Genomic DNA, 12020 nt, shown 5'->3' on the forward strand with positions numbered 1-12020 from the left:
AGCACATTTAAAGATCTTGTTTGTGAATTTTTTTAACGTAAGTCTTTGGGGGAAGCAAGCTGTAGTTTTATACAGCTGTAGACATTTAAAATAAAAGCGAAAAACATTCTCAGCTCTTCCTGTAGATTAAAATTTACATTAAAAAAATCCTCAATACCAACTCACCCACTTTTTTTTTCCTTTTTGATATTACAAAACCAAACCCATTGCCGTTGAGTTGAATCTGACTCATAGTGACTTATAGGACAGGGTAGAACTGCCCCATAGGGCTTTCAAGGAGCGCCTGGTAGATTCAAGCTGCCAGCCTTTTTGGTTACCAGCCATAGCTCTTAACCACTACACCACCAGGGTTTCCTGATATTACAGAGCAACATCAATATATATGGTTTTTGTGGAACTTTCATGAACTGCACATTGTATGTTTAGAGAATGATTTAAAATAGTAAAAACTCAGGTACATGGAATTTAGTATTACTTTAATATTAGTTGACAATAGAGGCAGGTGCCTTCCAGTAGAAATAAATAGGTTTTTACATTTCTTCTATACAAAGTAGTTCTGTAAGGGCAAGGACCATTGCTGCCCTTTTCACTGCTGTATCCCCATTGCTCAGTACTGTGTTTGGCACACGGTAGATACTTTTAATGGGTTGGATGAATTTTTAGTATTTAGAAACTTTTTGAAACAAGTATTTCACTGGGATAGGCAGTTGGCCACATTAATTTTTTAAAAAATAAATCTGTAGAGACCCCAATACAGTATTCTTTTCTTTTTAAAATATAGGCACCTTATTTATGAGCTCATTTCTTTGTAAATTTTATTTTGCTTTTCTGTTTGCTTTGGTTTCTAATTGTCATATACTTGTTAGTATATCCTGTGACGTGCTGAATAATTTGGCCTGGTAAGGGTACTTCTTTTTATACTAGAAATTGATTTTGTGTTATTTCGGGAAATGTATAGTGTATTATCTGTCAAATCTATTCTTGTGATGGTCTCTAAATTCAGGTGGGATGCACTCAAGGTCTTACTTTGGCTCTAGTGGATGTGTTTTAATTTTCTTTAGGTTCATCTTGAACTTGCATATGAGCAGTTGATGGTCTGTTCCTCAGTTGGTCCCTGGCCTTGTTCTCACTGATGATACTGAGCCTTTCCATCGTCTATTTTCCACAGATGTAGTGGATTTGATTCCTGTGTTTTCCATCTGGTGAGGTCCACGTGTACAGTCACTGTTTATGTTGTTGAAGAAAGGTACTACTAATGAATAGGTCGTAGGTCTTGCAAAACTGTATCGTGCGATCTCCCTCCAGCCTAGTTTCTGTCACCAAGGCCATTATTTTGCAACTACTGATCTTTCTTTCCAACTTTCCATTCCAATCACCAGTAATACCAATGCATCTTGATTGCCTGTTTGATCAATTTCAGACTTCAGAACTTGGTAAAAATCTTCAATTTCTTCATTGTTGGCATTAGTGATTGGTGTGTAAAATTGAGTAGTAGTTGTATTAACTTGTCTTCCTTGTAGGTGTATGGATACTATCCTTTCACTCACAGCATTGTACTTCAGGACAGACATTGAAATGTTCTTTTGACAACAAATGTGGCACTTCCTCTTCAATTTGTCATTCTCGGAATAGTAGACCATATGATTGTCTGATTCAAAAGGGCCAATATCGGTCCATTTTAACTCACCTTTTTAATGCCTTAGATAACTATCTTGAGGTGTTCCATTTCATTTTGGACAACTTCCAATTTTCCTAGATTCATACTTTGTACATTCGGTGTTCCGATTATTAACGGATGATTGCAGCTGTTAAGTAACATCATGGTAAACAGATAATATTGAAGTTGTCAAGGATTTCATTTTACTTAGATCCACAATCAACGCCCATGGAAGCAGCAGGCAAGAAATCAAACGGTGTATTGCATTGAGCAGATCTGCTCCAAAAGACCTCTTTAAAGTGTTGTTAAAAAGCAAAGATGTCATTTTGGGGACTGAAGTATGCCTGACCCAAGCCATGATATTTTCAGTTGCCTCATATGTAAGTGAAAGCTGGACAGTGAATAAGGAAGACCTAAGCAGAATTGACGCCTTTGAATTATGGTGTTGTTGGTGAAGAATATTGAATACACCAAGGACTGCCAGAAGAATGAACAAATCTGTCTTGGAAGAAGTACAGCCAGAATGTTCCTTAGAAGCAAGGATAGGAAGACTTCGTCTCACATACTTTGGACTTAGCAGGAGGGACCAGTCCCTGGAGAAGGACATCATGCTTGGTAGAGGGTCAGCCAAAAAAAAAAAAAAAGGGCAGACCCTCAATAAGATGGATTCACATAGTGGGCTCAAACAGCAACAATTGTGAGGTTGGCGCAGGACTGGGCAGTGTTTTGTTCGCGTGTACGTTAAGGTCACTGAGTCAGAACCAACTTGATGGCACCTAACAACAAGCATAGTACTCAGTATTTAGTTTTCTCTGCTTCTGAGAGGTGATAAATTCTTGACGTTCCTTACCTGTGATTCTTTAGAATATATGAACTATTTTTTTCTCTGAATTTTTTTATCGTGGTAAATATATATGTAACAAAACATTTACCATTTCAGTATTTTTTACATGTACAATTCAGCGACAGTAATCACGTTCATCATGTTACAACCATCACCCCAATCTGCTTCCAAATTTTCCATCACCCACCCTAAACAGAAGGTGGAGCCCTGGCGGCGCAGTGGTTAAAACTCTGGTCTGCTAACCAAAAGTCCACAGTTTGAACTCACCAGCTGCTCAACAGGAGAAAGATGTGGCGGACTGCCTCCATAAAGATTACAACTTTGGAAACCTTATGGGGCAATTCTGGTCTATCCTTCCTATAGGGTTGCTATGAGTTGGAATCGACCCGATGGACACAGGTTTGATTTTAACCAGAAGTTCAGTGTCCTCTAAGCATCAAGTCTTTCCTTTCCCTCTCCCTCCTATCCACCCCTGGTAACCACTAATAAACGTGGGTCTCCATGCTCTTGCCTATTGTACGTATTTCATATGAGTGGAATCGTACAATATTTGTCCTTTTGTGACTGATGTAGTTCTCTCAGTTCTTTCAAGTTTCATCCACGTTGTAGCATATATCAGGAGTTCATTTCTCTTTATGGCTGAGTAATATTCAAAATTGTATGTATATGTCACATTTTGTTTATCCACTCATGTTTGTTGGGCATTTAGGCTGTTTCCACGTTTTGGCTGTAGTGCTGCAATGAACATTGGTGTACAAGTATAGGTTTACATTACTGCTTTAAATTCCTTTGGGTGTATACCTAGGAGTGGAATTGCTGGATCACATGGTAATTCTTTTTTTCTTTTTATTGTGCTTTAAGTGAAAGTTTACAAATCAAGTGAGTCCCTCGTACAAAAACCCATACACTCCTTGCTACATACTCCCAGTTGCTCTCCCACTAAGGAGACAGCCCAATCCCTCCCTCCACCCTCTTCTTTTCATGTCCATTTCACCAGCTTCTAACACACTCTACCCTCTCATCACCCCTCCAAGTAGCAGATGCCAATATAGTCTCAAGTGTCTACCTGATAAAAGAAGCTCACTCCTCACCAGCATCCCTCTCCAACCCATTGTCCAGTCCAATCCATGTCTGAAGAGTTGGATTTGGGAATGGTTCCTGACCTGGGCCAACAGAAGGTCTGGGGGCCATATTAAGTCTGGTCTTTTTATGAGAATTTGGGGTCTGCATCCCACTGCTCCCCTGCTCCCTCAGGGGTTCTCTGTTGTGTTCCCTTTCAGGGCAGTCATCGGTTGTGGCTGGGCACCATCTAGTTCTTCTGGTCTCAGGCTGATGTAGTCTCTGGTTTATGTGGCCCTTTCTGTCTCTTGGGCTCATAATTACTTTGTGTCCTTGGTGTTCTTCATTCTCCAGGTGGGTTGAGACCAATTGATACATCTTAGATGGCCACTTGCTAGCATTTAAGGCCCCAGACACCATCCTCCAATGTAGGATGCAGAATGTTCTCTTAATAGATTGTATTATGCCAATTGACTTAGATGTCCCCTGAAACGAACACATGGTAATTCTATGTTTAACTTTTTGAGGACTCGCCAAACTGTTTCCAGAGACGCTGTACCATTTTACACTCATCCCATCCTCGCCAACACCCGTTGTTTTCTGTCTTTTTAATCATAGCCATCTTAGTGTGTGTGAAATGATAGTTCTTCGTGGTTTTTATTTGCATTCCCCAAATAATTAATGATATTGAATATCTTTTCATGAGCTTGTTGGTCATTTGCATTTCTTCTTTGGTGAAATGCTATTTAAATCCTTTGCCCATTTTTTTTTATTGTGCTTTAAGTGAAAGTTTACAAATCAAGTCAGTCTCCTATACAAAAATTTGTATACATCTTGCTGTATACTCCTAATTGCTCTCCCCCTAATGAGACAGCACACTCCTTCCATCCACTATCTCTTTTCGTGTCCGTTTGACCAGCTTCTGACCACCTCTGCCCTCTCATCTCCCCTCCAGACAGGAGCTGGCCACACAGTCTCATGTGTCTACTTGACCCAAATAGCTCATTCTTCGCCAGCATCATTTTCTATCCCATTGTCCACTCCAATCCCTGTCTGAAGTGTTGGCTTTGGGAATGGTTCCTGTCTTGGGCTAACAGAAGGTCTGGGGACCGTGACCACCGGGGTGCTTCTAGTCTCAGTCAGACCATTAAGTCTAGTCTTTTTATGAGAATTTGGAGTCTGCATCCCACTGCTCTCCTGCTCCCTCAGGGGCTCTCTGTTTTGATCCCTGTCAGGGCAGTCATCAGTTGTAGCCAAGCACCATCTAGTTCTTCTGGTCTCAGGCTAATGTAGTCTCTGCTTTATGTGGCCCTTTCTGTCTCTTGGCCTTTGCCCATTTTTTGATGATGTTGTCTTCGTTGTTAAGTTGTAGAAATTCTTTATTTATTCTAGATACTAAACCCTTATCAGGTGAATGATTCCCAAAAAATTTCTCCTATTTTTTTGGGTATCTTTTTGTTGATAAAGTCCTTTGATATGCAGAAGTTTTTAATTTTGATGAAGTCTTATTTATTTATTTTGTCTTTTGGTGTCATTGTCAAAATTAATTGTTGAAAAGTAGGTCCCGAAGCATTACCCCTATGTATTCTCCTAAGAGTTTTAAGGTTTGTGAACTATTTTTAAAGTTGGTATAAAAACTGTATATTTAAGGAAAGCAATACGTTTGGTTTTATTAAATGCTCAGAGAGAGAGAGACAGATATAGCAGCATCACATGAACCCTTTGTTTCCGTCTTGCCACCTAGATGACCTCACCTGTTGCTTAGAATTTGTTAACGCTATTCCTCTGCATCTCCCTTTAAAAAAGAAAATAGTTTCATTTTTAAAATGAGTTAGGATTTGAGGAAGGTAACCAAGAGGTTGGCAGTTCAAATCCACCAGGTGCTCCTCAGAAACTCTACGGGGCAGTTCTACTCTGTCCTATAGGATCACTATGAGTCGGAATCGACTTGATGGCAGTGGGTTTTTATTTGTGTCGTACATGTTATGAGGAGCCTCAAAACGTTGGTGTATAACTTAGATAATTCCTTAGGTTATAATAAGAATAGAGCCTGCAATCTTGGAGGGGAACAGTTGTGGAGCAAGGATTTAGTATGGAAGACCATACTAAAAAAACAAAAACAAAACGAACCCCATGCCATTGTTTCCAACTCACAATGACCCTTTAGGCCAGAGTAGAACTGCCCTGTAGTTTCCAAGGAGCGCCTGGTTGACTCGAACTGTTGACCTTTAGGCTAGGAGCTGGAGCACTTATGCCACCAGGGTTTCCACCATACTAACAGTCATCTCTAAATAAAGGTTTTGCTATATGAGTACTTGTAAAAATGGCACAGGGGAGGTACCTGACCTTCTCTAACTTCACAAGGGGAAAGGAGAATCACGACCAACAGCCCAAGGCTGATTCCTGTGAGGTGAAGGTCAAACATGCCCCCTCTTTCTGCCATCTTTACTAGTTCTGACACCAACTGTTCTTCCACGGCACTTTCTACTTCTCTGCTGGGTTCAATAATTCATTGCAGCAGCCACACAGAATTCACAGACCGCACTCATGATCATGGGGTTTATTAGAGAAGCAACAGATTACAATTCAGGCTTAGGAATACTCAAGGATACAGTTCTCCCGTTAGGACAGCCACTTCCCAGCCATACTTGCAGGCATGCTTCTCCCTGGCCCTAGGCCTTTGCCCAAAGGCGCTCAGCTTTCTCACTCCGTGAGCTGGGAAATCCATGCTGCCAGGTCTCTCCTGCCACCACTTCTCACCCTCTTCAGGGTTACAATATGCTCTGTCTCCTTCCAGGAGCTTCTCAGCACAGTGATCCTATGGTGGGATTTCCTTTCCTGCCTCTGGCGTCTCTCATTTCAAGCTGCGCAGGATGGCAAAACCAGCCAATCCCTTTGGTTGACTGTAATTACCCTACCTGTACAGTCCCGTCCAATCACTTAGGTGGGAGTTACAAGACCATGGCTAGAATGGCCACACACAAAAGCGATCTATCACATTGCAGTACTCTTCTGAAAAAAGAAAACTCAGTGCGGGTACAGATAACTCTTGATTATTTATGGCCTAATTTGTGGATTATTTACTCCTCTTGTTTCTCCTATTACCTAATTATATTCTTCATAGTTGCCTAACTAGAATAAGTTATAAAATATGTTTTGAGCTTCTCTGTATTAATTAAATATTTGTAAATGTTTTCTGGAGATTTTAAATTAATGGAAAGTTTGAATTACTGGTTAGTTTTATGTCTACTCTGTTGGAAGAGATCATTATACTTGAACATTATTATTAATTGGATATGTTGAAACTTACCAGTTTTTTCTTTAGGTGGCCACCAAGTACTAGACTCACTTGGGAATAAAATAAGATCATATATACCGTAAGACCAAGACAGTCAGAGCCAGCCTGATTTTTTTGTTGTTGTTGTTATAGAGTGGTCGTTTGCTTTTATGTAATTCTTTCCACAATTACATCTTTGACCTTCACAACTAGAAATAATAATTCTTACAGCCAGACTTGTACTTACTTCTGTCACAAATGGCATCCATCTGTTGTCCATGTGACATCTTTGGTGTTTAAGTTGTTTGTGACTTAGATCAGATCTAACATTGTTTCCCCTTCTCAGTACAGGATGGTATTATGATGAATTGGTTATATATTAATAAGCTACGGTTTGGACTGTATATTTCCTGTGTGGAAGAAGCATCTTTTTTTGCAGTAAAAATGTACACAACGAACCAACCAATGCAATTTCCACATGTATGATCCAATGGTATTGATTACATTCTTCATGTTGTACAACCTTTGTCGCTGTTCCTTTCTAAATTTTACCGACGCAATTAACATAAACTCAGTGCCCCCTTTGCAGATGCCCCCCATTATCCCTCCCATCCCTGGTAACCACGAATAATCTTAGGTTTCTATGCATTTGCTTGTTTCAGGTGAGATCATAAAGTATTTGTCCTTTATGTAGCTGACTTGTTTTGCTTAGCATAATGTTTTATAGGTTTTTATGTTGTGGTATGCATCAGGACTTCATTTCTCTTTTTGGCTGAGTAATATTTCATTGTATGTATATACCAGGTTTTGCTTATCCCTTTTGACTATTGTGAAAAGCTGCAGTGAACATTAGTGTTCTTGTTTCTGTTTGTGTTCCTGCCTTTACTTATTTTGGGTACATACGGAGGATAGGGATTGCTGGGTCATATGGTAGTTCTATGTTCAACTTTTTGAGGAACCGCCAAACTGTTTTCCACAGTGGCTATACCATTTTACATTTTCACCAGCAATAGATAAAGAGTTTCAGTTTCTCTACAACCCCAGCAATACCTGTTGTACATTTTTTTTGATTATTGCCGTTCTTATGGGGATGAGGTAGTATCTCATTGTGGTTTTGAGGTAGTGCAGTGGTTAAGTGCTTGGCTGCTAACAGCACCGTTGGCAGTTCGAATCCATGAGCTGCTTTAGGGGAGAAAGATGTGGCAGTCTGCTTCTGTAAAAATTTACAGCCTTGGAACTATGGGGCAGTTCTACTCTGTCCTATAGGGTTGCTATGAATCGGAATTAGACTTAACGGCAATTTTCTTTTTTAATAGCTAGTGAAATTGAAGGAGCCCTGTGGCAGAATGGTTAAATGCTTGGCTGCTAACTAAAAGGTTGGCGATTTGAACCCATCCAGTGACTCCTTGGGACAAAAACCTGGCGATCTGCTCTTAAAAGGTTAAAAAAAAAAAAGTAAAAGGTTACAGTACAGAAAGTCCTATGTAGTAGTGCTAGTCTGTCACACAGGGCCACTATGAGTGGAAATCGACTTGATCGTACCTAACAGCAATGACATTGAGCACCTTTTCATGTGCTTGTTGGCCATTTGAATATCCTCTTTGGTGAGCTGTCTGTTCATGTCCTTTTCCCATTTTTTTATGGGGTTGTCTTTTTGTTGTCAAGTTATTGAAATCTTATTTTGGATACTAGACCCTTAACAGATATATGGTTCCCCAAAATTTTTCTCCAAATCTGTAGGTTGTTTTTTTTACTTTGTTGATCAAGTCCTTTGATGAAAGAAACACCTGGTTTTTTTAAAAAAAAATTTTTTTTTATTGTGCTTTAAGTGAAAGTTTACAAATCAAGTTAGTCTCTCATACAAAAATTTATATACACCTTGCTATATACTCCTATTTGCTCTCCCCCTAATGAGACAGCACATTCCTTCCCTCCACTCTCTATTTTTATTGTGTCTATTCGGCCAGCTTCTGACCCCCTCTGCTCTCTCATCTCCCCTCCAGATAGGAGCTGCCCACATAGTCTCATGTGTCTAGTTGATCCAAGAAGCTCACTCTCGACCAGTATCCTTTTCTATCCTTTAGTCCAGTCCAATCCCTGTCTGAAGAGTTGGCTTTGGGAATGGTTCCTGTCTTGGGCTAACAGAAGGCCTGGGGACCATGACCTCTGCGGTCCCTCCAGTCTCAGTAAGACCATCAAGTCTGGTCTTTTTACGAGAATTTGGAGTCTGCATCCTACTGCTCTCCTGCTGCCTCAAGGGTTCTCTGTTGTGTTCCCTGTCAGGGCAGACATCAGTTGTAGCCAGGCACCATCTAGTTCTTGTGGTCTCAGGCTGATGTAGTCTCTGGTTTATGTTGCCATTTCTGTCTCTAGGAAACCCTGGTGGTATAGTGGTTAAGTGCTACAGCTGCGAACAAAAAGGTCAGCAGTTTGAATCGATCAGCCACTCCTTGGAAACTCTATGGGGCAGTTCTACCCTGTCCTATAGGGTCGCTATGAGTCAGAATCGACTCGACGGCAATGGGTTTGGTTTTTTTGGTTTATTTCTGTCTCCTGGGCTCATAATTACCTTGTGTCTTTGGTGTTCTTCATTCTCCTTTGCTCCAGGTTGGTTGAGACCAATTGATGCATCTTACATGGCCGTGTCCTAGCATGTAAGACCCCAGACGCCACTCTCCAAAGTGGGATGCTGAATGTTTTCTAAATAGATCTTACTATGCCAGTTGACTTAGATGTCTCCTGAAACCATGGCCCCCGAACCCCCACCCCTGCTATGCTGGCCTTCAAAGCATTCAGTTTATTCATGAAACTTCTTTGCTTTTGGTTTAGTACAGTTGTGTTGACCTCTCCTGTATTGTGTGGTCTTTCCCTTCACCTAAAGTAGTTCTTATCTACTATCTAATTCGTGAAAACCCCTCTCCGTCCCTGCCTCCCTTCCCCTTCTAGTAACCATCAAAGAATATTTTCTTCTCTGTTTAAACTATTTCTCCAGTTCTTATAATAGTGGTCTTATACAATATGTGTCCTTTTCAACTGACTAAAATCCACCAGACGCTCGTTGGAAACTCCAGGGCAGTTCTACTCTGTCAGATAGGGTCGCTATGAGTCGGAATCGACTCGACAGCACTGTTTTTTTTTTTCTTTAATTGCACTCAGCGTAATGCCTTCCAGATTCCTCCATGTTATGAAATGTTTCACAAATTCATCACTTTTTTTTTTATTGATGCTTAGTATGCCATTGTGTGAACATACCATAATTTATCCATTCATCTGTTGATGGGCACCTTGGTTGCTTCCATCTTTTCGCTATTGTAAACCATGCTGCAGTGGACATGGGTGTGCATATATCTGTTTGTGTAAAGGCTCTTATTTTTCTAGGATATATTCCAAGGAGTGGGATTGCTGGATCCTATGGTAGTTCAATTTCTAGCTTTTTAAGGCAGCGCCAAATCAATTTCCAAAGTGTTTGTACCATTTTACATTCCCACCAGCAGTGTATAAGTGTTACAGTCTTTTCACATCCTCTCTCCAACATTTATTATTTTGTGCTTTTTGGATTAATATCAGCTTTGTTGGAGTGAGATGGAATTGCACTGTAGTTTTGATTTGCATTTCTGTAATGGCTAATGGGAAACCGTGGTGGCTTAGTGGTTAAGTGCTATGGCCGCTAACTAAAAGGTAGGCAGTTCGTATCTGCCAGGCACTCCTTGAAAACTCTATGGGGCAGCTCTACTCTGTCCTATAGGGTCGCTATGAGTCGGAATCGACTGGATGGCACTGGGTTTAGTTTGGGTTTTAATGGCTAATGATCGTGAGCATTTCCTCATGTATCTGTTACTGAATGTCTTTTTTTTAGTGAAGTGCCTGTTCATATCCTTTGCCCATTTTTTAATTGGGTTATTTGCCTTTTTGGAATTGAGTTTTTGCAGTATCATGTAGATTTTAGAAATAAGATGCTGATTGGAAATGTCATAGCTAAAAACATTTTCCTAGTCTGTAGGTAATCTTTCTACTTTTTTGGTGAAGTCTTTGGATGAGCATAGGTGTTTGATTTTTAGGAGCTCCCAGTTATCTAGTTTCTGTTCTACATTGTTAGTAATGAAGAACACCTGCTTTAAAACTTTTTTACATATCTTGGATTCTTTATTAGCTCCTTTCAGTTATATCTGTACAACATCTTCAAAAATCTATAGAATTTTCCAGCATCTCGTATTATGGTTTAAACCTGTCATAGGGATTTCAGGACCAGTAAAAGAGTCATATCTGGTTCCTCTAGGGTTTATACTTTTTAATTCAGGCTAGTGAATCTTAACAATTTTTAAAAATAATTGTCTGTGATAAAAGCTTCCTTGTATCCACTGTCTTTACTGTGGGGGTAGGATAGTTGTAACAAATCTGTATCTAGATAAGCAGTCAAATGCAAGGAAAAGAAATCCTTATTCACTAAAACACATCAGGAGGTACTTGGGGAGTTTAGCTTTTGAGAAAAGATGTTTCCTCTTAATATTTTTGGTGTGTTTATAATAAATATGGCATCTTTCCTCCCATTTTAAGGAATTGTCTGTCTTAGAAGAAAGAAACAAACCATCATTTTACTCACGTAAATATATGAATATATTTCTGACATTGGGGCGTTCCAGAAGATGATAAAGAAATGATAGCAGCTCCAGAAATACCAACTGATTTTAATCTACTGCAGTAAGTAAATTATGATAATTCTTAAATATTTGTTTTTTCACATTAAAAAACCAAAACCGAACCCGTTGCTGTAGAGTCAATTCTGACTCAAAGCGACCCTGTAGGACAGAGTAGAACCACCCCATAGTGTTTCTTAGGGAGCACTTGGTGGGTTTGAACTGCTGACCTTTTGGTTAGCAGCTGTAGCTTTTAACCACTATGCAACCAGGGTTTCCTCTTCACAATAGGAAATTAAAAGCACTTATGCTTGAGAAGATATAAGATAGTATTTATACTTTGAAACAGTTTATATCCAGAGTCTTTGGGCTGTATAACAGCAATTATTTCAAATTTGTTTTTTTGTGCTATTTTTATTTTGTAATTTACATAGTACAAATTTTATAAGATTTGCTGTGCAGTTCTGAGTCCGTACTTGGTTTTGCAATAGCAACTGTTTGAGGGAGCACCATGAAATTCTTAAAAAGTTAAAAATGTTCTTATTGGTA

At 39.7% G+C, this 12020-nt stretch overlaps 1 protein-coding gene across 5 annotated transcripts in view; it reads left to right on the plus strand.

Moving 5' to 3' along the window:
- The window catches only part of STAG2 (STAG2 cohesin complex component), a 131687-nt gene that overhangs the window by 47344 nt on the left and 72323 nt on the right, over nucleotides 1-12020 (plus strand). For all 5 annotated transcript variants that reach the window (XM_064277557.1, XM_003414759.4, XM_003414760.4 and 2 more), the window contains one exon: nucleotides 11392-11535. In XM_064277557.1, the coding sequence (XP_064133627.1) occupies nucleotides 11492-11535 (44 nt within the window). In that variant the 5' untranslated portion in view covers nucleotides 11392-11491. The remainder of the gene's footprint in view (nucleotides 1-11391; nucleotides 11536-12020) is intronic.

This window comes from Loxodonta africana, chromosome X, assembly GCF_030014295.1.
Source record: "Loxodonta africana isolate mLoxAfr1 chromosome X, mLoxAfr1.hap2, whole genome shotgun sequence".
NCBI classification, from domain to species: domain Eukaryota; kingdom Metazoa; phylum Chordata; class Mammalia; order Proboscidea; family Elephantidae; genus Loxodonta; species Loxodonta africana.